This window comes from Sarcophilus harrisii, chromosome 1 (assembly GCF_902635505.1).
Source record: "Sarcophilus harrisii chromosome 1, mSarHar1.11, whole genome shotgun sequence".
NCBI classification, from domain to species: Eukaryota; Metazoa; Chordata; class Mammalia; order Dasyuromorphia; family Dasyuridae; genus Sarcophilus; species Sarcophilus harrisii.
Genome location: NC_045426.1, coordinates 358165715 through 358191695, shown reverse-complemented (window position 1 = coordinate 358191695; position 25981 = coordinate 358165715). Strand labels below are relative to the sequence as shown.

General features: G+C 32.8%; 1 protein-coding gene across 1 annotated transcript in view; it reads left to right on the top strand.

The window, feature by feature from the left end:
• DCC (DCC netrin 1 receptor) overlaps positions 1-25981 on the top strand; it is a 1389687-nt gene that overhangs the window by 952721 nt on the left and 410985 nt on the right. Inside the window, exons 8-9 of the mRNA XM_031946063.1 lie at positions 1158-1314; positions 20923-21077. Coding sequence (XP_031801923.1) covers positions 1158-1314; positions 20923-21077 — 312 coding nt within the window. The remainder of the gene's footprint in view (positions 1-1157; positions 1315-20922; positions 21078-25981) is intronic.

Below are 25981 nucleotides of genomic sequence, written 5' to 3'. Positions count from 1 at the left end.
TGATAACTATAACTACAAATGTATGTTTATATATGTACACATCCATAATAATATATGACTATATATAACTATACATACAATTATACATATAACAGTAACTATATATGTATGTATGTATACACATTTCTTAACGTAAAGGAGATTTTTCTGTTCCTCAGACCTACCCTTCCCACCTACCATGGAGCTCTACAAAGCTCACCTCCATGGCTTTATTGCTCAGGAGCTTCAGTGCATAGAGCTGAGTTTTCCTGGTATAGTGCTACCCCTGCTGACCCAATTCCCCAATAACCCTCTGAAGAGAACTGTGGCTAGTGCCCTGGCTAATATAAGGTCCTGCCTGCCCAGGAGTTAAATGGCATAAATGCAAATTTACATAAAACTAGAACTGTCTGTTATCTGAAAGAAGCTGTTTGGTACAGCAGATAAAGTTAGACTTTGACAGAGGAAGAACTGACTTCAAATATGACTTTAGGCTTTTTTCTTAAAACTGTACAAACCTGTGGATATCTCTTAATCTTACTGGATCTCAGTCTTGTTTCTGTAAGAACAGGATAACAATAACACTTAACCTCAGAGGATTGTTCTATAGATCAAATGAGTTAATTTATATAAAGTCAATATATGTTTGAATTATTGTATTTATTTTTACTATTCCTGATTATTTATCTATCTTTCTGTCTATAATTTATTTAAAAGAAGGGGATTGGACTCAATAAACTTTAATGTCACCTCTAGCTAAATCAGTGACTCTATGATCATATAATCTTTCCAGAAGAGGGATACTAACCTTTAGTTACTCAGGAGCAAACCAAACATTCAGTGATTTGGAACTGTCACAAGCAGTTGTGTTTTAGGCCTTATTCAGTCAATTTGATGTATGGACACACGTTTAGGACCAAGAACTAAGAGACTGGAGATTGTTGTAGTTCTTAGTGGCTAATAATTTCTTAATTAGACTATAAATATGTTTGTGGCATTGCTTTATTATTAGCACTCTCTTTTTTTTTTTTTTTCCTCCCATTCATTCATGTTTATGTCTTGTGTCTTTGGCCCTGCATTGTCTCACTTATCAGCTCCACCAACTGCCATGGTTCCGACCCTTGTAAATGCCTCTGTTCCATCAGCCCTTCTGACTGATTCCTCTCCTTCCCATTTAGCTATCCCAAGTTCCAGTGTCCTCCCCTCTGCTCCCCGAGATGTGGTCCCTGTCTTGGTTTCCAGTCGCTTTGTTCGTCTCAGCTGGCGTCCACCCGCAGAAGCAAGAGGGAATGTTCAAGCTTTCTCCGTCTTCTTTTCCAGAGAAGGTGACAACAGGTAGGTTTCATCAATTAAATGAGCTTTAATACCTCTCTTTAAATGCAAAATAAAAAGCTCATACTTTGCATGGTCTATGTTTGACCACTTGACCCAGAGCAAATCATTTAGCCTGATTGTGTTTCTGTTTCATTCCCTCTCAAATGAAAGATTGTTGTGAGAATTAAACAAATTATTTGTACAAAAATTTAGAAAAGTATAGGCATGTATGCACATATAAATACAATACATGCATATATACATGCATATATGCATACACCTGTGTAATTTCTATTATAGACACATAAATACACGGTGTTAGATTGGGATCCTATTTTATTCAAAAATTCAAAAATTTATTTTCAGAAGAAAATGTGCACTTTTTCCTCTTCTATTGTTACTGGTTTTACTTTTTTAATTCCTAGGATAAAATTAAGGGAAAGCACAGGAAATATCTCTTACATTTTGTGAAAAGCAACCTAGCATCAGTTACTGCCCTTAAGATAATTATCATCACTATTAACCTTGACATTTAAGGAATTATAAGAATCCTACTTTAATGGAGAGAGGACTATAGTTAGGAACATCAGGGTTCATATTTCACCTCTGCCATATGCTGTCTGAACAAAGCTAGAGAAGACATTCATTTCTGGGTTCTTTGAGTAATTTTCTAAGACTATAGCTAGGTAAATAAATGCTGCATAGTGGTAAATTTTAACTAAATAGATGATATCTAGGGTTAATATGCCTTCTTCCCACTTAAAAATTCATTTCAATCTCACATTTCTATTTTTGCTAAAATAGAGGAGACTATCTAAAGGAAAATATGATACAAAAATAATTTATATTTGCCTTTAAAAAACATTTTATACTTTCAGCTCTAGTTTGTCCAATGTTTTAGGAATTTACTTCAAACTAAATAATGAATCCCTACTGTAAGATATGATTTAAAAGGGTCAAACTCTTAAATTTCTCCAGCCTTATCTCTAGTCTACGGTCTCCATATCTTTCATTGCTTTTCACGGTTATTTATTCAACTCAATTCAATGAGTATTTATCAAGCACCTTAAATGTATAAAACCCAGAGATAGGTGCTGAAAAGATGAAAAATAGCACCTGCCTTTAAAAAGCTTATATTCTATGGGAGGGGGAAAGATGAGGGCTACTGCATAGTACACAAATGACTTCATTTACAGTGACCATGCAATTCTGCACGTTGGAATTAGATTTGTCAGAGATAGTCCTTATGCTGAAAAATCCGGTCCCTCACCTGAAAATCAATAGTAGTACCTTTAATGGATGCTTTAGGAACCATAATATCTTTACTGAATAGCACCAGGGCAAATATTTTGACCTTAGATTCATGGGTTCCTAATCTTTGTTTATTTATTTAACTACTTGTAATGTAGTTATCATCATATGAAGCCCTATGATTTAGGAGCTTATGAGTAACTCTAGCTTTTTCTTTTTTGACAAAGACAAGCATTCAGGTGCTATAAAGTTTACAAATCTAAAAAGAATATGACCTCATGTGAGATTTTCCTACTTTTGCCAGGATACAGAGGAGAAAAGGATTATTTCTTTAAAGAGGGAAAGAGAGAGAACACAGATGAAAAGTATCCTGAAGGGACCTAGCTACCAAGCCAATACTAATACATTGCTGCCATCAGTCAAGCCTAAAGAGAGGCAAAGGAATGCATTAGTTGGGATGCCATAGGTACTATTGCATCTATTGAAATGCTAATAGCCCAACTTGGGGTGGGGGGGGAGAGGGAAGTTGAAGCTTCTGTGTTGAAGTCTGGCTATTTGTGAACACTTTGCTTTCCTATGGATTTTTAAGAACCTGCAGAGGCATCATATTAAGAAACATACTGGGATCATGGTAGTATTGGTAAAATCCTAAATGCATATTAATATTGATCTTCTTCACATAGATCCAAACTGAAATTTGCAGGACTATGACTAATAGTTGCCAGGAATTACAGGGACCTCTATTGGTGCTATCCATTCTAGGACCTATTCACAATAAGATATTTGTACTCCAAATTGAGTTTCACATAGTAGTATACTGGTACGTTAACAACTAGCTCTCCAGAAAAAAATATACCCCATATTTTTTTCATCTATATTCTATAATATATAATCTCCATCATTTTCTTAAGTCTAGACAACTATAAAGCAATAAATCAATTCCTGAATTGTAATGTTTGCCAATATTTCAAGATGTAAATGCTCACACTGGAAATTCATCAATTGGTTTTTATGAACTACTTCAAGCTGGCTTCAACACATCTCTACATCCATAGAATAAAAGGATTTCAGAGATGAAAAGGAAATTAGAGCTCATAGAGTTCAACTTACCAAGTCAACAAGTTATTTCATAAATGCCTATTTTGTTTCAGCCACTGTAAAGAATCATCTAGCTCCCCAACATCACAAGGAAATAGTTTTCATCTATAATTTCAAAGCAAATATTTCATACCATCTTTCTGTCTAATGGGTTCAAAACAGTATTTAGCAAAATTGGTCATTTGGGATTCTCTGTAAAAGAAACTACTTGGCAGTTTCCAATAAATGAAAGCTTAAAATATAGAAATACAAGAGACTTTAGAGATCTTCTTATCCAATCATCAGATTTTATAGTTAATAAAATTGAAACCTAAAGCGATAAATAAACTTCATTTTTACTGATGAGGAAATTAAGCCCCAGGAAGGTAACATGATTTGCCCAAGATTACACAGGAAGTAAATATAAGAGGCAAGATTTGGACTTGGGTCCTCTGATTCAAGATTTAGTGTTCTTTTTCTTGTATTATTCCCTTATAGTCCCATAAAAATAAGAAATTAGAGTAGAACCCACATGTCCTAATTTATAGTCTAAGACTAAGTATACTTTATTCAAATATATTGAAGTTGTTTGTAAATACTCATGATGACAGATATATTCCCAAACTTTGAATCAATCCATTATTAGTCTAACCAATTTGTTTAACATGATTATGGGACTAGATTGATGGATATTTCTATATCATCATTAATCAAAAGTTATGGTCATAACTTTTCAAAGAATTAATATAACTTCAATTCTCAGAACCTACTTTTTTTGGAAAATAAATTATTCTATCATCTGTTTTCTGATTGACCTTAACAATATCTGTATTGGGCTGAAACTGAGTAGATGCACTTGGACAGCAGAGCACTTAAGGCTAATTACTTATTGGACAATACTCTATTAGCATTTGCTTGGAAAATGTCCCACCCCACTATTCAGTGCTGGTTTGATCTGCTGGTGTAAAGACAGATTGGGAGGAGGGATTAGAGGGTGGAGTAGGACAAGCAAGTGTGACTCCAGATGGTAGAAAAAAAGAGGAGATTCCTGGGTCCATTTCTTTCCTTTCCCTTCAACAAAGAATAAAGATTCAAGGACTTTTGCTGATCCTGATTGCAGCTGATTCTAAGGTATCCAGGGTGCTAACTTGGTCTTCACAAATATCTAAGCTTAAGTCTCTCCTCCATGAAAAATTTCCAACCTACATTAAGCATCTCCACTTTATCTGAACTCATGGCTTTCATTTAAACCAATAGTTTCATCATTAATCATCTGTTACATGATTACTTTTAAAATCGTTTGGTGCTTATTCATCCTCCAATACCTCAATCATCCATGATTACATTTGTATTGAATACAACCTATTTTTTGCTCAAGGAGAGAGACTTTGTGAGTTGCTATGATCAAAAACATCAATTACTTAATGACTAGTTTTCTGGTTATGAACCTCTCTCTTAAGAAAGTTGAGAGGTATATATTTTATTACTATATTCATATTCAAAGCCTTTCCACCATGCAAACCCACATAGCCTTTAAGAAACTAGGATATCATCTCTGCATCACAATAAAGCATTATAATAGCGTTGTGGTACAGAAGTTAAATACATACATACATACATATATACATATGAATATATGTATATGTTATTGATGCATACATGTATAAGTTTATACCTCATCTCTTCCTTCTGTACTATTATATAAATCAGCCCTCATTCAGAGCTTGTGGTTAAAAAATGAATTAAATGTTAGTAAACACGATCCTTTGTTATTTATCTCCCATATCTAAAAAATCAATTATGCTTCTCCAGAGTTCTGGCTCTCTATACACTTTGGGACTTTTTATGTTTTTTTCTTTTTTTTTTTTTTTTTTTTTTTTTTTTGTTTTCAAATGTAATTTCCTATATTTTACTTATAAGTTTTCAAAATTACCTTTATAATGTTTTGATTTCCATTTTTTGTCTCCTTCTCTTCCCTCCCTTCTCCTCAAGATAGCAATTGATGTGATATAGGTTATACGTGTACAGTCATATTAAACACATTTCAAAATTTGCCATGATATGAAAAAAGAATCAGAACAAAAAAGAAAAACCATTAGAAAGAAAAAAAATACAAAAAATGAAAATAGCATGATTTGATCTACATTTAGACTCTATAGTTCTTTCTCATATTTTCTATCATGAATCTTTTGGAATTTTCTTAGATCAGTGTACTGCTGAGAAGAGCAGACTATCAAAATTAAACATCTGCACAATGTTGCTATTATTGACTACAATGTTCTCCTGGTAACCCCCTATTTTACAAATAAGTGAATTAAGTTCCTAGACAGAGGAGTAACATAATAAATGTCACATCATGAATTAGTGGTGCAGGTGAAAACCAGAGTTCTCATTCCCAATTGATAACTATGCACAACTACATTAATTCCCTCTTACCTAGGAATAGTCTGTTTAAAATGTGACTCCGTTGGGACTTTGTATGTTTCTTATAACCTTGCCCTGTGGAATAAGGCTCATGGAAATAATAGAATCACACATTAGAGGAGACCTCAATAACCATCTAATACAATAAGTATTTGATAAATAAAGTTTTCTACATTATCTTCCATAAATGATTATCCAACTTTCATTTAAAGACCTCAAAGAAAGAATAGCCCCTTATCTCCTGAAGCATTCCACTTCTAGGTATCTCTTAATTGTTAGAATGATTGCCCTTTCATTAAGCCAAAATCTGCTCCTCTGAAACTTTTTTCCCCTCATTCTTACTGTTTCCCCTCCTGAACCAGGAAGAACATGTCTCATTCTTTTCCCATACAATAACCTTTTAAGTACTTGAAGAAAGATCTATTGCTATCCATATCTCTCCCTTCCTCCCTCCATGTGATTGTCTGTCTTTCTCTCAAACACTCTCGCTCTCATTCACTTTCTCTTTGTCTCTCTCTCTTTTTTCCTGCTGATATAATCCTGAATTCTTCAAGTGGATATCAAGACCTCTGATCACACTATTCTGACATATGACACCTTTGAAAATAATGTTCTAGATATTGTCTCACCAGTATAGAATTTAGTAGAACTATCATCTTCAATTAATATGACTAATATCATATTATCTTTTGTTTACACAATATGGTTAACTGGCTTCATATCTATTTTATTTTATTTTTTATTTTATTTATTTTTAGTACACATTTCTTTATGAATCATGAGATAAAGCAAAAGAGAAAAATCATGGGAAAGATTTAAAAAAAAAACAGAAAAAAGAAGTGATCATAGCATGTGTCGATGTATATTTAGTCTCCTTAGTTCTTTTTCTGGAGGCAGATGGAATTTTCTGTCTAAAGTCTATTGGGATTGCTCTGAATCACTGAACTGCTGAGAATAATCAAGTCTTTCACAGCTGATCATCGCGCATTCTTACTCTTATTGTGTACATTGTATTCCTGGTAACACTTGTTTTGTTCAGCTTCAGTTTGTGTAAATTTTTATAAGACTTTCTAAAATCAGCTTTTTATTATCTTCATATATCACACCTTATTCAGTCATTCCCCAAATGATGGGCATCTACTCATTTTCCAGTTCTTTGCTACCACAAAAAGAGTTGCCACAAACATTTTTGCACATGTTTGGCCTTTTCCCTCCTGTATGATTTCTTTGGGATACATACCGGTAGTGTCACTGTTGGGTCAAAGAGTATGCAGAGTTTCATAGCCCTTTGGGCATAGTTACAAATTGCTCTCCAGAATGGTTGGATCATTTCACAACTCCACAATGCATCAGTGTCCCAGTTTTCTCACATCCCCTCCAGTATTTATCATTATCTTTTCCTGTCATCTTAGTCAATCTGAGAAGTGTGAGGTGGTACCTCAGAATTGTTTTAATTTGCATTTCTCTAATCAATAGTAATTTAGAGCATTTTTTCATATGACTGTATATGGCTTTAATTTCATTATCTAAAAACTGTTCATATCCTTTGACCATTTATCAATTGAGGAGTGACTTGTATTCTCATAAATTTGGCATAGTTCTTTATATATTTTAGAAATGAAACTGTTATCAGAAACATTGGCTGGAAAGATTTTTTCCCAGCTTTGTACTTCCCTTTTGATCTTGTTTCAATTGATTTTTTTCATATCTATTTTATTTTGATAATATTGATCTAGCTCAATTTTTCTAACTTGCCCAGAAAAAATAAAATAAAATTTCTCTGAGCCTCCTAATCTTGTCAAAAATTGAAATTAATTTATTATACATTTTGTTCTTGTTTTTTTGGGTTTTGTTTTTAGTTATGCCTAAGCTTTTCATTAACAATTTGCGTTTTGATTTTCAGGGGAATTTAAGTGAATTAAGAGTCTTCCTTTTCACTTTTTTGAATTTAGGAATGACTTTTTCCAATCCCCTAATACTTTCTCCATATTAGGTAATCTTTTAAAGATAATTAGAAGGGTTTCATATATATATATATATATATATATAATACCATCTTTTTCAGTACTTGAGATATAGCTAGTTTGAACCTGGTAATTTATACTTATGAAAGTCAACTTGATTCTTCCTTACTATCTCCATTCTTATCTCAGGCTAATTATATTTATTTTTTTCTTTTCAATTTAAGAGAGCATTTTTGCTAGCAGAAAAAATTTCATCTGAGCAATTTTGCATTCCATTAATAATATTTTATCCATCCTAAGATAGTCTTACCCCTTCTTAGATTCTTCTCTTTTCCCCAATATAGCTTAATGCCTCCTTTGTAATTTCTCTCCAGTTCTGTACAGTAAGTAATATTTAATTATTTTATTTCTCCTCTTCTTTACCTTCTTTACATTTTTCTCTTCCCATCCCTCTCTGTCTTTCATCAATTGATTCAGAGTATCACTGTTTATTCCTTAAAACAAAAATTACCTAATCACAGATTAGCTTTCAACTTTTAGCGTTATAATTAGGTTTTTGTCTCACTTGTTTCTTGAACAAGTAATATATTACCTAATTTAATCTGAGGGACTAATCTAAAAAAGGACTTACTATTTTTCTATTATTTAATACTTTTCAGCTATTGCCTTTTCTACCAATTCCTGAAATTACTATTAGCAACTGATTCTTTTTGCTTTTCTATCTCTCTGCCTTTCTCTGTGTCTCTTTGTCTTTCTGTCTCTGTCTCTTTTTCTCTTTCTGTCTCTCTCTTTCTCTATGTGTGTCTGTTTCTGTTTGTCTATGTGTGCCTGTCTCTCTGTCTCTCTCTCTGTCTCTCTGTCTGTCTCTGTCTCTTGCCTTCTGTCTTATGTCTTTCTTAGTCTTTAATGTTTATGTGTGTGTATTCATGAACCAAGTACCTAGTATTAGTTGCTATTATGATACATGTGGCATTTAAAAAAAAATCAGGGGCCCAATTTTGGTTATTTTTATTTAATATCCCTTTGATCAGTATCATAAAACACATCATCATGGTGGGTCAACATATCACTATAAGCAACATCAGCCTTCACTTTCTTTTTTAATGGAACTAAGTTAAATGATGTTATCAAATTTGTTGAGAAATCATGAAGGTTTTATAAATTCCCTAACTTTTAATGGAAATCATTATTTCTTTAAGCCTTTAGTTATATTGACTTAGTAACATTTATAGAGCTCTTTATCCAATATCTTTAATAGAAACAGTAATAAAACCAAAAAGAAATCTTGTGCATTTAACATTCGCCTCCAATTAGCAGCAGACTTCTTTGAGAATTTACTGAAGTTCTATAAATTTGAGAATAGTAATAATGCTATCGGTCAGTTAATGATGTCAGTAATACAAGTGTTAACATTTTTTATTAAGCTTGCCAGAGTGCTATCATTTTCTAGGTCAGAAAGGAAAATAAGATCTATGACCTGAAAAGTACAAAACATTTACTCAGTGCATATTTTTATTTCACAAATATCAAATTGTATTTGTTTTGTTTCTTGTTGGGTTTTTTTTGGGGGGGAGGCTCACTGTATGTTTGTGTGTATATTTATCCAGTAATTCAAAATCACAGACAGATCTAGAAGAGATCTTGATGTTTATCAGACAATGTGTCATACAAATTTGGAGTGGAGTTTAGATCATACATAGCAACAGTAGAACAGGACCGAATGGTTTGTTGATACAGTTAAGCACAGTGTTGGAGGGCATGAAGAGATGGACCGTGAATAAATCAGAGACAGGATAACATTTTGTCTACTTAAGTCTCATCTTATCCCAGGGCAGCATGTAGGGTGGTGGCCCAGACTTTCAGTAAACCTGTAGAAGTCCCAAAGCCAATCAGCGTTTGGATTTACCAATGGTTTTCAGACAAAGATCCTGCTGATTGATGCTTAGTTGGTGGAATAATAAAATGGGATCAAAACACAAAGAACAATATTCTAAAAGACAAACCAAATGAGCCTGTTTTTGTTAGACCAAAGAATTTGGAACAAGAAGTTCTCAGGATGAGAAAGATGAATTAATGTATAATTGTGCTGCACCAGCAAGGGAGAATTTCAATAGCAGATTCCACTAGATCCGAATGTGATTAAGTCTTAAGTGTAGAAGATTTTTCTGGCTATTGACTAAGGTATGAAAATTGTAGTGATTTGCACAAAGTCACATAAGTAATAGTGGTACAAGGTGCCTACCACACCTTTTTTTTTTTTTTTTTTTTTTAAGATTTTTAAGATTTTATCTTGAGTTTTTTTGGTTCCCTAACCAAGATCCTGGATAGATGTACATACCTAAAAGAATAGGGAAGGTATAATGAAGGATTAAATCATCATCCTTGGCATCCCCTCTCTGTGTACATAGTTGGGGTGATTGAAAGTCCTAGGTCCACATAGTACATCAAAGTAAATATTGCTTGGCTCTTACTATTTTCTGTGTCTGATATATAATGCAAAAAAAAAATCCCTATGAAAAATGTACTTTCCTTCATGTAATACAAGAAAAAACACAGATTTACATCTTCATCCCCCAGCAAAAAAGAAAAAGAAACAAAAAAGAAAAAAAAACTGTCCAGTTAATTATATCCTCTAGGGCAATTTTGCCACAAATGAAGGCTAACATGGTTATTACTGTCCTTTTTGTGAGTTTATTTTACAAGTACCACATTGAGAATCTATGATTGGTGAGATGAAGCAAGGGAAAGCAAATAAATTATTGGATGAAGACTCAATATTTAAGCAGTGGCCCATAATTATCAGCTATATTCCTAGACTCCAAAAGTTCCTTTTATTCTAAAAAAAATATTTATTTTATTCCAGGGTGTTTCAGCCCTTGTCTTTGGGATATAATATGAAGCAGTTTTCAAATGAGCAAAATAGGAAAAAGATTGAATATATGAGGAACAAGTCTGAGAAAATATTGGAGGAGGTGGGATAAATTAGCTCCTAATCTTAGAATTAATTTCATGGACAAAGCACATAAAATACAGTTGTGGGGCATGTGGGAAGTCATCAGAAGAATCCTTGAAGCTGATTCTATTCTAGCTGTGTAGGAAGTGAGTTATAGGGGTCTTTAGGCTGCCCCTGGCTATGTTAGGTGGCTAGAGAAACTGCCAGCCCTGTCTCCCAATGTCAGTCCTAAAAGGATGAGATAAGCATTTTGGAACTAACCTGTGAGAGGCAAGCCATAATCATAGATTTAGAACTGAAAAGTTCTTAAGAGTAATCTAGCCTTAGTTAACTCCTTTTAAAGATGAAAAAAATTGAGATCCAGGGGATGTAAGTGGGAACCTTTAAAAATATGAAATATGTGATTGGTTTAATTCTGAGACTCTAGATATCCTTTCTTGGAGAGGAAGAGAATTAAGGTGTGAAAAGAGAAATAAGCAAGAAATAAGAAAAAGAAAACAGAATAGAAGAGAATTCATTTTGAGATTAACTGGTAGAGCTTGACTCTGACTTTATTATTGACAATTTGGAAGTATGTGTATATGTGTGTCTGTGTGTGTGTGTATGTGTGTGTATGTGTCTGTTGGTGGCATTGGGGTATGGTAAATAGAATCCTGACTTGGAGTTGATTGGCATTAAGTCAGTCATTTCATTTCAGAACCTCCATTTCCTCATCTGTAAAATGGATTATCCAACCAACTTATACATTTATTTGAAAAAAAAAAGTGCTTTGAAAACATTAGGGAACTACTTAAATGTTTACCATTATGTATTTCCATCTTTATCATTTAAAAATTAGGCAATTGTTCATTATTAAATCTGGAGAGAGCACAGTATATTGGTAGAAGGCCTGGAATGCACTTCTGGCTTTGCTTTCTGGCCCTGGACTAATCACTTTACCAAGTTAATCTTCATTTTCCCCATCTATAAAAAATGGAGATAATTACATTGGTCCCAAATTATTTTGAGGAAAGTATTTTATACCATGTGATATATGTGAACTTTTGTTGTTGTTATTATATAGAAGCTTATCAGGAATAGCAAATGACATAATATCTTATGTTTGTTAAAGGCTTTATAAGTGTCCAAGGGACTTAAAAATATTAAAAACATATTTTCATTTGGCTGGAACCAATTACCATATTTTATACAATTATGACTTTAAATAACATGGATTCAAATGTTTGCAACCACTTCAAAAAAAAAACCTATAGGAACTAACTGTACTATATATATATATATATATATGAATAGTATAAAGCATTCTATAATTACATTCCCAAATGAAAGAACAGAACAAAATTAAAGTACAGATTTAAATCACTTAATCTCCATTTGCTTTTCAGATACCTACATGGTTCAATATATATAGCACTTGAAGTCAGCAACACCTGATTTCAAATTTGATCTCAGGCACTTACTAGTTGTATGATGACCCTAAACAAATTAACTTGATCCTGTTTGCCTTAATCCACTGGAGAAGGAAGTGGCCAATCATTATAGTACTCAAATTCTAGGACCACAAAGAATCCATGTTTTTAAATTTTCTAGTGAGATAAGAGCACTGATTCATTGAATATTAGAAAGGAGAATTCCTAACTATTCCCATTTCTTTTATAAAAAGAGACTACATCAATGTGTTTATATATATATATATATATATATATATATATATATATATATATATATATATACATATACATATATACATTTCTATATTTATCAGAAATATGTGGTGAATTTTTCAACCCTGCACCAATGAACTTTCTATTTTATCTTTATGGTACTCTATCATAGTTATAGTCCTATTGTCACTTTTGGAGGAAGAAATAATAGTGAGTAGGCTTTTTTAACTGGATGCCAAAATCATGACTTTTAAAAAAATAATATCATTCTCTTCACAACAAGAAATATTAGCTTTTGGTTTTTTTTTTTTTTCCCACCTCAAAGCAACTAATTAGATGTTTGAAGTTTTATGACAGCATTTGTTACCTTAGAGGTTCCAAGGAACAGTTGTAATTACATTTTAACACCCTTGGTATTTATGCAAGATTATATATGTTCGTTTTTTTCAGAAATGTTTATTGAAAACTGCTGCAAAAGTTCTATAGTGAAGTTGTCTCTTACTTAACACCTAAACTGAAGACTTCCTTACAACAATATGAGGATCTGAAACTTTGAATATCAAGGGGAGATGAGGACAATTGGATTTATTTTTCATTCTCTGTCATTAATTCTAGGCATTGAGACAAGGATACCAACCTGTGACATATCATTTCCAATTTCATTCTATGCTACTTTATAAAGCAAATCTTATTAAAATAAACCGACATAATGAAAAAAACCCACTAAATTAGGAATCAGGTAGCCCATATCCTAGTCTCAACTCTGCCACTAATTAGCTATGTGATCTCAGGCAAATCACTCCTTTAGTATGGGGTATAGTTTTTTCGAAGAAAAATCTTCGATTAAATGAGAAGATTAGGTTTGAAGTCCATTAAATGAGAAGATTGAGATTGATATTCACTAAAATTCTTTATAGACCTAACATTCCATGAGTTTGGGAAAAACATTTCAACTCCATGGCATCTTCATCATACTGACCTTATTTCTATCAGGCAAAAATAGGAGTACCTGCTTAATAATGATGTTGATGATGATAATGATCTGTTCAGTCATTTTTCATTCATGTCTGACACTTTGTGGCACTATTTTGAAGAGTTGTCTTGGCAGGATTCTGGAGTGTTTTGCCATTTCCATCTCTTACAGATGATGAGCTTGAATTAACAGGGTTAAGTGACTTGTCCAGAGTCACAGGGCTAATAATATCTGAGGCCAGATTTGAACTCAGGGAAATGAGCCTTCCTACTCCATACTTGTGCCCTCTCTCCCCAATGATGATAATAACTAACATTTAAATAGTATTTAGTAGGTGGAGTTATTGTGCTAAGTACTTTACACTTATTTTCTTGTTTGATCTTTAGAGCAAAACTATGAGATAGGTACTATTATTGTCTCCATTTTACATGTCAGAAAACTGAGGCAAACAGCAGTTAAATATCTTTCCCAGGTTTACACAGCTAGTGTAAAAAAATTGAAGCCAGATTTGAAATGAAGTCTTCTTGACCCCAGACCTAGTGCTCCATCGACTATATGAGTCTAGTTGCTCTATGACAAAACCTGATCTTTCCTGAAGACCTTTGTGAGATTACCCCCCAGTATAAAATAGAAAACAAAATTCCGAAGGAGTAATTACATTATAGACATATCATTTTTGGGTTCTCTTTGAGACCACAGAAAGATAAATTGTGATACAATCCTTGCTATTGGTATCTAAATATCTTGTGTGTGTGTGTGTGTGTGTGTGTGTGTGTATGCTGTGTTAGAGAATGGGTATATTGAAATGAAAATATGTTCATTTCTTTAAACTTTGTGATAGATGAGATGATGGTGTGTGAAATCTCTGCCACATAAGAGAAATATTTGTGTACCTCTCCTCAGTGTGCTCAATCCTCACCATCAAATAAAAGTCAGATAGAAAAGGAGCGAAAGAGCATGGTTTTGCAGGACAAGGTATCTACTGCTTCAGGCCATTAATCTGAGCTCTCAGGAACTGAAGGCTAATTATGTCTTAAGAATCATAGAAAAGAACATTAGTAAGAGTCAGAGTTCTCCAGTTCCTGCTGCTTTCCCAGGAAAAGGATAGCATACAATGACAGGTAGAACACCCCAAACACAGTAATTGGACAAAATGGTGAAATCCATTGTAGCTAAAATACAGCCCTTTCTTAGGAACAAAGTGTTCTATCTGTTGGGTTACAGATTGATGCTGAATAAAAAGTGAAAGTACAAGGGAAAGAAAGAAAGAAAATTCTTATTGTTTAAATAGGAATATTATGGAGTAGAGCTTAACTACAGCTGGGACCAGAGAAAGATAGAATACAAACTCATTGCTCTCTAGTGGAAAACATAAATTGTCTTTATTTGGGGGATGATTTCTTTCCAACAACCTGGTGAACAAAAAATGCTTCAGAGCTAATTCCTCGAAGCTGATCTACAAAAGAACAATGAAAGATACTCAAAGAACCCATCCCACAATGCATAGGGGCATGCCACCATGGACCAGAGACTGCTTCTTCAGTTGAGCCTGAAATAAATCCCAAAAGAATCAATTGCAAAAACCAACTTAGAGACAAATAGAGACATCAGATATTGAGTTATAGTTAAAGTAGAAGAAGGAACTCTCTTTTTCCCTTCCTTAAAATTGATATTATTCCCTCTTATCAGAACCCATTCAGTAGCTTTATGGATTGTGGATCCTTTTTGTTTAACTTAACAAACAAAAAGAGTCTAATAGTAGATACCAACAAAAAGCTTTTGACAGACCCATAACTCACTGAAAATTATTTTAGTGACACGTTCTTTCAATTGTGATGGTTTATGGGTCTTCCATCCTCAGTGCTCCTATTCTGCAATCTTGTGTGTGTGTGTGTGTGTGTGAAATTCTAACCTTTGTGATATGTGCATCAATTTCCCAAGATGTCTGTGGTGGTATCACCTTAGTATAAATTGAAAGCTGCTAGAATTAAATAGAAACAGTTTCAAGGAGAAGGAATTCAGATCTTCAAATCTTCAAATGCAGCTCTATCATCTTCCAGATGAGCAAATTACAGTCTAAGGAGATTAATGACCAGTCCAAAGCCATGCAGATAAATAAGTAACAAAAGAACCCCTTTCCTATGATTCCCAATTAAATACTGTTCTCAATACACTGAATTTCTAACAAGGAATAAAGTGAGAGAGACAGGTAAGACTAGAGAAAGTCAGGGAAAAGGAATTATTTTGATGTTGTCTCTCTGTGACACAATAGGAATATTTCTTCAAAACTATACATTTAATTTTTATCAATTAAATAATTATTCTAAATCATTAGAATGGAATTTAATAGAAAGTAAGTGCCAAATACTCTTAGTCAAGTAGCTAAAGCTCTTGTTTTTAAGAAGCATCTTGATATCATGCAAATAACACTAGATTTTGAATCAGAGGACTCCTTACTTTGTGTGACATTGCATAACTCAGGGAACTCTCTGAGTTTCCATTTCTTCATCTGTCAAATGAGAAGGTTTTAATTAGGTAATTGCGAAGGCCAAACAATATATATTAATTTAATATGATCCACTATTTGCCAGACACTGTGATGGTAAATACTGGAAATTCAAAATAAAAAGTAAGATACTCACTACCCTCAAGGAACTTACACTTATCAGAAAATATATAACATGATTTCTGATAATGCAATCAAAATATGTAAAAAATAACTATTCAGTGATTTGCAAAATCTGACACTAAGGGAATCAGGAAAGGGCTATCAATTGAGCTGTCTTGAAAGAAGATAGGAGGTCTAGGAGATGGAGCTAAGGAGAGAAGGTGTTTCAGGAATGGAGGAGGAACATACAAAGTAGAATAAGATAGTATAATGGACTGTATTGGAAGTAATAAGTAGTCCAGTTTGAATGGAGAAAATGTATGCTAAGTTATTCAGTGGCTAGAATACTGGTCTGAAGTCACAAAGACTCATCTCCCAGAACTCAAATTTGGCCTTAGATACTTAATAGCAGTGTGACCCTGGGCAGGTCACATAATCCTATTTACCTCAATTTCCTCATCGGTAAAATGATCTAGAGAAGGACAGAGAAAACTACTCTAGTATCTTTGCCAAAGCCCATTAGAAGTTACAAAAAGCAGACACTATTGAAACAACTGAACAATAACAACAAAACAGAATGCTTGTGTATGACTGGTGTGCAGTTAACATGGAGAACTCTAGAATATGAAGGATTTAAAATGCTAAGAAGATTATTTTATCCTTACCCCACTGAGTGAGTGTGTATGTGCGTGTGTGTGCGCACGCATGTGGGAAAGGGTGTTGAGTAAGAGGTAAAATAGCCAGTCCTTTAGCTCTAAATACTTTGAATCTTATATGAAAGTTTCATAATTGGGAATTAGTTTATTAGGTTAATATACATTCACTGGTTTATGTTTGAAATACATATGTGCTAACATCAATATTTCCCAGAGAAGCTGTTATATAATTTATCTCTAAGATCATCTGCCTATCAGATCTTTGGAGAAGGGAGGAATTTATGACCAAAGAATTAGAGAGCATTATGAAAGGCAAAATAGACAACTTTGATTGTGTTAGATTAAAAAGTTTGTTTTTTTTTTTTTTGGAACAAACAAAACCAACAGAAACAAGATTAAAAGGAAAGTTCAAAGCTGGGGAAAATCTTTATGGCTGGTGTTTCTGTTAAAGGTCTCATTTCTAAAATATATAAAGAAGTCTGTCAAATTTATAAGAATATAAGTCATTTCTGAATTGATAAATGATCAAAGGATATGAACAATTTTCAGATGATGAAATTAAAACCATCTATAGTCATATGAAAAAAAGGCTCTAAATCATGATTAATTAGAGAAATGCAAATTTGAATAATTCTGAGATACCACCTCACACCTCTCAGATTGACTAAGACAACAGGAAAAGATAATGATAAATGTTGGAGAAGATGTGGGAAAACTGGGACACTAATGCATTATTGGTGCAGTTGTGAAATGATTCAACAAATCTGGAGAGCAATCTGGAACTATGCCCAAAGGGCTATAAAAGTATGCATACTCACTTATTGTGTATCTAATTTATATTTTAATGTATTTAACATCTACTGGTCATCCTGTCATCTGGGGGAGGGGGTGGGGGGGTAAGAGGTAAAAAATTGGAACAAGAGGTTTGGCAATTGTTAATGCCGTAAAGTTACCCATGCATATATCCTGTAAATAAAAGGCTATTAAATAAAAAAAAAAGAAAGGAAAAAAAAAAGTATGCATACTCTTTGACCCAGCAGTGACACACTGGTCTGTCTCCCAAGGAAATCATAAAGGGAAAAAGGACCCACATGTGCAAAAATGTTTGTGGCAGCTCTTTTTGTGATAGCAGAGAGTTGGAAAATGAGTAGATGCCCATCAATTGGGGAATGGTTGAAGAAGTTGTGGTATATGAAGATAATGTAATATTATTATTCTATAAAAATGATGTAAAAGCTGATTTAGAAAGTCTTAGAAAGATTTATATGAACTGATACTGAGTGAAACAAGTAGAACCAGGAATACATTGTGCCCAATAAGAGCAAGAATATGTGATGATTAACTGTGAAAGACCTGGTTCTTCTCAGTGCTTCAGTGATTCAAAATAATCCTAATAGACTTTGGACAGAAAATCCATTTGCATTCAGAAAAAGAATTAAGGAGACACAATGTAAATCAACACATGCTATGTTCACTTCTTTTTTCTGTTTCTTTTTTTTTTTTTTAATCTTTCCCATGGTTTTCCCTTTAGCTCTGATTTTTCTCTCCCAACATGATTCATAAAGCAATGTGTATTAAAGATAAATAAATTTACTATAAAATAATTTATCTCTTTGTTGGATTTTTTTCCCCCTATAACATTTGTTCTGATGTTTTCTTATGGAGACTCGATATAATTAACTCTTGGTTATGGACTTTGAATATTTGCATATTTTGTGAATCTTAAGCATTGACTACCTCAAAAAGTAGCACAAGATCATCAGTGGACCTGTGGGCAAATTTCTAGGTACAGAAAGTTTGTCTTTAGCACCATCTTATATCTCTGGATCTTTTTTTCCCCATATCCTTATTCCACCTCTTTTACTCATCATCTAGGTCCAGAGTACCTTATGCTGTGTTTTTGCTGACCAATGCTCCTCCAACTGTTAGCATTCTACTTTTATGTTCCTTCTTTCACAATAACCCATGCTCCAAAATTGACCCTCTCATCAATATATGCATTTCTTACAAGGTAGCAAATGAAAAATAATATAAAGTCTGATCAAAATAATTAACATTAACTTATACAAAAAACAGAAGCAATATCTTATAATGAATAAAGTGCTTATTTTGGAGTTAAGAAAATCTGGACAAATCTGGTCTCTGGAACATTATGTCTATTTGACTCTGAGTAATCACTTAACTACTCAATGACCCAGACAACTCTCTAAGACTCTTAAATAGAAGAAAAGAAGTTGATTTGCATTGCATCCAGCAATGACTTCAAAAGAAGAGGAGATAGGTCTTAGAATTGTGATACTGTTATGAGAAGTTAGGGAGGGTGACTGGAAGCTTGGCCACAAATCAGTGTTATGTTTTATGATGCAAACTAAGAGAAGACCCTTCAGTTAAGGAGTAAATAGCCTGGGAATCAACTTTCTTAAGAGTCAGCATGCAATGGTCCCCAGACATTAGCACCCTTAAACAAGATTCATATTACCCTGTGGTATTCTTTTCTTTTATATGATATAATGGTTCTCTCTGGGAGGTTTTCTGGAGGCAGCCTTAGTTTTGGTTCAGATCAATAATCACTCCAAATGCAGCCATCTGATAAAATCCAAATGTTTATTTCTTATCTCTTTCCTTGGGCCCAGTTATCTTTCTTAGAGTTTTTTTTCTCTGCTTGGTTTCAAGAGCTCTTGCAGCTTGTCCTTTGCCTCTGCTTTCTTCAGCCTCCAGCCAGCACAAAGGCAGAAGATGGAATGAATCTGACTCCGCCTCTGAGAGAGGGCTTGTGGGCTTCTGTTTCTCCCAGAGCGCTCCTTGGCCCTGAGAGCTTCTTGCTTATATGCTGTCCACTGAGTAAACACCAATCATTATATCACTGGGAAACTATTATTTGTTGTATGATTAAATCAATGCTAAACTAGATTTAAACATTGTCTCCTCAATTCCATTTAGTACCTTGTTTCTTCTGGCCCATAACATCTCCTTGTAGGATGAGATCAATCATACTGAACCATGCTAAATTAGATAATTATTGTCTCTATCAACTCTAATGAGTTAACACTTTGTAAGGATTCCAACATTACCCCATTCTAATTATGACTCTGGAGATTAATAACCCAAAGTACCTTTAATTAATAGAAAGCATTAGAGAGATATTTTTTAAGGAACCTCTTCCTTTTCGTATTCTCCTAGATACCTCTCTATTCTAAGTTTAACCCTAAATTCAGCACTACCTAGTTGAGTGACTTTGGAGAGCCACAAACAGATTTTTGAGCCTTAGTTTTATCCTCTGTAAAATGGGAATAATACTAGACCACTTCAGTCTCAGGACTTTGGCTAATATGTCTATCATGATATAAAATATATTAGCATATTATCAATATACATTATATGTTATAATTATTCTGACAGACAAGAAAAAAAGAAGAAAAAATTTACTGATGATCAAATGTGACCTGAGAGTAGAAGAAATAAATATTATTATTTTCCCTTACTTAATTAGATGTTCATGCCATCACTGGCTGAATTTAAGGATTTTAAATAGTAATAATCATTGGCACTAGTGTACATATGAACTCTTTACCAAAAAAAAAAAACACAGACACTGAAATAAGAGAAAATGAAATTGTTAGAAACGCTAGCAAGGCTTGATTTGTGGAATTATCAGAACCTTTATTCATCTCATTAGCTGGATATTTACCAAATTCATCTCCCTGTTTATATTCTGAGTCTTGCTTTTTCTTTGAATAACTCATTGTTTCTTTGATGTTTTGCAATGGAAATTTTAAGAAGTCCAAAGAAGAATCTCTAGAATATAGGGTTTATGAAGAAAAGATAACAGTCAACTACCTTCCTGAAGGTAGCTATAAACTATGTTTATGCTAGAATTCATCCTAGAATTATATTCCAAAGTCAGAATTCAGTGAGTAAGCTGTTTCTTTTTTTTGTTGTTGTTTTTTTGCCTATCTTTCCTACATTACCTCTTACACATTTTTGCTCTCTCTCCCACATAAAAAAAAATCTAGTTTAATAGATTAAGTGTAACATTTCTGTGGCATTATTATTTCTCAGGGAGCGAGCATTGAATACATCCCAGCCTGGGTCCCTTCAACTTACTGTGGGAAACTTGAAGCCAGAAGCAACTTACACGTTCCGAGTTGTGGCCTATAATGAACGGGGACCAGGGGAGAGTTCTCATCCTATTAAGGTGGCCACCCAGCCTGAATGTAAGTATGGCAAGAGACAGCAATACAGAGCTGTCTTCCAAAAGCAATTTCTCCTTGCAAGATACTTAAATCATTTTTTGGTAGTGTTTTTAAATAAAAGGGTAGTTTAAAAAATAAGTAACAAATTGCAATATTTATGCTCTGATTTTATGATTTAAACTATTTAAATGAAATTTCCATGAGCATCATCAATGTAGTTATCTCCTTCACTCAGATCATGTTTGATGACCCCTTATCTCTGTAGAAGTATGTATTCCAGCATTTTGTTCTAAAGATTTGCTTCTTTACAAGTCTGCTTAATTTAATGTCCAAATATTTCCTTTATATAGCTATTTTAATCACCATGTATCATATCTATTATTATGTTATGTTAATATATCATATTAATCACCATATATAATATTCTATCATATAAAAAGGTAGGTTTCTGCACAAAAATGATTTTTAATAGTACTTTGGATTTTTTTGTCTTTATATCCACAGGACATAGCACAATGCCTAGTTTTTCTAATTGATACATAATAAATGGTTATGGAATAAATGAGAGTGTTTATCAACAGGATTTATAATTAATAAGTTCATACAGCAAATACTTGCTAGAGATTTTAGTCATTAGGCACTACAGTTTATCACCTACCAAATGCTCACTTAAAAAATAAAAAAGTACTGTTTGAGAAAGCTAGAGTTTATGAAACCATGCATTCATTTAGAGTTTCTTTGTTACATCTTTATATTTAATTTGTATTTGTACACAGTAATTCTTCACAGATGTCTTCATTGGGTTACAATTTAATGTCATGCCCTTTTCCTTTATAGAGTCAATATTTGAAATGCTCATATGAACATTTCAGTTATTTTGTAAAAAAAATAGTTGAAAATATTGTACATTGTGTCATCCAATATTCTTTCTATGAGAGCCCATGAGAAAAATTTATTTAATTTAATCCTAGACAAATTTATATGCAACTTTCTACAGAAAATGAAATTCTGAAAATTTGCTTATTTCCCTTTTCACCAAGTTCACTGAAAGTTGTATTAATCACCTATCAAGTCAGTGTTTTTTTTTTTTTTTTAATGATCTTCATACTGTTCCTATTCCCAGTTGTTATATTTTGTTTTAAACTTGATATGAGCCATCTCAAATCATTTTGGAAGGTGGTAAGTTAAAGATAATTTAAAAGAAATTATTAAACAGTTAAAAATGACACTGCATGATAAAGTTATTGGAGCAAGTGACTTGATAATTCTTCCAGGAACTTGTGATAGAAATTCAGAATCACTTAGGCTAATTTTAAGATGTGGTACAAATGGTAATACTGGAACCTGATGACTTAAGACCTCACTTTAAAATTGACACAAACTCTAAATCCAATAAAATCAAACTCAAAGTATGTAGAGAAAAATAAAAATAAAGCCTTGTTTGTGGAAATAACAGAAATGTTGGAAACCACTGAATGATAGGGGCATGTCAACTGAACAGTATCTACATAACCAAAATAAAAATGCTTGAAGCAATTCATTGGAAATACTGTGTTTCAAGATATCTGTTATCAGTTTTTTTTTCATTGTTTTAAATATGTGCATAGTTTATCTAAACACTTAATTTTGTTTATATAGACATAACTTAGTCTTATTGTGAGTAGACTTTGGACAGGCATTTATATATATAAGATTGGTAGATTGCTTATCTAACAGTAGAATATCTTGAATTATTTTGCAAATAACAAGAGTTTGATAAAAAATAATTTGAGTCAAAATATGTGTTTTCTTTCCTTCTTATGCCTTTTATTGCCCTGAGGGAATTCAATGATGCCCTAGAAGCATGTCAAGGAAAATTCTACAAAGAGATGGTTTTGTCCCATTTGTCAAATTTTAAAACACAAATCTCTAACATTATGTTCAATTTCAAAGTCACAATCCCTGAGCATGACATGAGTTCTATACTTAGCAAAGCACATTTGTTGCCCTGATATTTTTCTAACTTTCCCCAGGGCTGGTTGTTGGTGGCTGAAGAAAATTGCATCTAATTTCGATGTTTTTTTTTTTTTTTTTTTAATGAAATATAACGAACACAGATGTTCCACTTTAAGACTAAGGAACTTCCTTTTCAATTTTAATGTTGCTACTATTGAAGTAATGCTGCTGCTCTTTAAAAGATGTAGGTTTAAAGGCAAGCTTTTTAAAGACAAGATCTTGAGTCTAGCTCATTGATTTAAGAAAGAAAACTCCCAGCTTCCAATATTCTTTTATTTTTCTAAGCTGAGATGCTATGGCAATGCTTTCTTCTCTGATATCAAGCAATTACAGTATATTGTGGCATAAGACTAAGGAATGGTAACTGGGTGAGGAAACTACCATGTCTGCATTTTATAATTCATCTCTTCCTGAGAGGTTAAGTGATTTGCCCACTGTCACACAGCCAAGACATGTTAGAGACAGATCTTGAACCCAGTTTTTCAAGTGTTTATCTGGCTCCCTATCTACTGTGGTAAGTTGCCTATTTATTTCATAAGAAAAACATAATGATAGTTTTTAATTTTGTTGATGTGATTTGTTGGCTTCAGCAGAAGAGCTATTAGCCAGATATGCTTGTGTACTTGTCAGAAAATAAGCAAATGGTCTTTTAAACAGTATTCTTTTTCTATGTTAAATTGATATTTGCTTGGCTCTGATGATGATAAACAGATTACTTCAATAATCCAGGGCTAGGTGATTTTTATCAATGTGGGTGTATTGTCTGCCAGCACAGCATAGCACTCTTTTATAAATTAGTGATTTGCTTCTTCATTTTTTCTGAATAGTATTTTATTTTTCCAAATACATTAAAGAAAGTTTTCAACATTCATCTTTGTCAGACTCTATGTTTCAAATTTTTCTCCCTTCCTTACCTTTCCCAGACAGCTAATAATCTGATTTAGGTTAAATATACACAGTGCTCTTAAACACATTCCCATATTTGTCATGTTATGCAAGAAATGGCAAATCAAAAGGAAAAAAAAATATGAGGAAGAAAACAAACAAACAATAAAAAGTGAAATTACTATGCTTTAATCCACATTCAGTTTTCATCGTTTTCTCTCTGGGTATGGATGGCATTTTCTATCCCAAGTCTACTGGAATAGCCTTGAATCTCTGCATTATTGAGAAGAGCCAAATCTATCACAGTTGATCATCACATAATTTTATTATTGTTCTCTTACAATAACAATTACAATGTTCTCTTAGTTCTGCTAACTTCACTCAACATCACTTCATGTCTTTCCAGGCTTTTCTGAAATTAACCAGTTCATGATTTCTTAGAGGCAATGATATTCCATTATATTCATATGCTAGTGGTTTGCTTCTTAAGACTTTCACTAAAAACTTAATTGCTCTGTAGCCGTATGGGTCATGGACTTCTCTGAATATAAGCAGGCTAATCCTGAGACAGTAGACATATATTCTAGGCCAGTCCTAAAGGCTTGGTGGGCCCAGCTAGACTTTATAATTTATTTGTATTTTTTTCAGGTCCCCACTTTCCTGTAAGCCATGATAAAGTGTTGTGCTACTATAGTTTAGCATTATGAGTTACCTAGTACTATTGTATATTAAAACTAAAACAAGTAAATAAAAATTAATAACATTATAATTAAATGCATCAAATGGTTTTGGAAGACCTTTTTTTTATTAGTACTGTGCTGTGTTTTTTGAGGGGAATACAAGAAAATTATATGAAATGATCCTGCCCATTAAAAAACAATATGATACAGACAATATGAAGAAGACAATAAGAATCTGGGTGGAAACAGTAATATTAACATAGTAACAACAAAATTAGTTATAAACCATTTGGATTCACTAAGATTATAGTTACCTGTGATGACAAAATACAAAATCAAATGTAGGATTTAATAATTATCCAGTCAAGTTATCTAAGCAAATTCACAAATAATTATGTCCTCCAAATCTGGTTTTGTAATCACCAAGCATTTATTAAAGACATATTATGTGTCAAGCACTGTGAATAATTTCATCAAGATTTAACTTAATTCAGCTATCCTTTGTGAACAGCCTGTTGTTTGACACCATACAATGTTTGTCATTTACCTATGTTTACTCAATCATGGAGCTCAATGTCAATAATAATGGAAGACAGCAGAAGGCCATAGCCTGAGTGACGTTTTGGTCACTGAATACAGGCTCTATTTTGTTCTATTCTCTTCCATTTGGCTCTGGAATTATAGAACCCAGAATCAAAAAGTTCCATATCTGATGCTTATCACTTGTAGAACTTTGGGCAATTTACCTTAATATCCAGGCTCAGCTTCCTCATCTTTAAAATGAGGTAGGTGGATGAAAATACTATTCTAATTCTAAATCTATGATTTTCTCAGCCCATGGCTTATTCATGTTATTTTTTTCTTCTAATTTTAAAAATAAAAACCAAAAAAACAGTTAAATATTAGAGAAGTATTAAAGATACTTGACATAAAAATAATTTAAATTAATTTTAAAAAACAAGAATTTGGGAATGTTATTTACATTTTAGCTTTAGCAATAACATTGCTTCTTTGAATTCTCTCAGCTTAAAATTATACATAGGGAACATTATACCTATTGGTGATTTAATTATCTTTTAATGTAATCATTTCTAAAGCATCACATACCTGTGTTAATGTTCATATAATTATTTTTACTGATTTATTATTGAACTATAATATTTAGGAGACTATACACATGTGCACATATACACTATATATAATTTTATATGTATATAATTTTGTCTCTATATCTAATTTGTATATATATTATGTTATATATTATATTATGTTAAATATATATATTATATTATACATAATATATACACATATATGTATTTATATATATATAGCATATATATGTGTGTGTATATATTTTAAACTCTT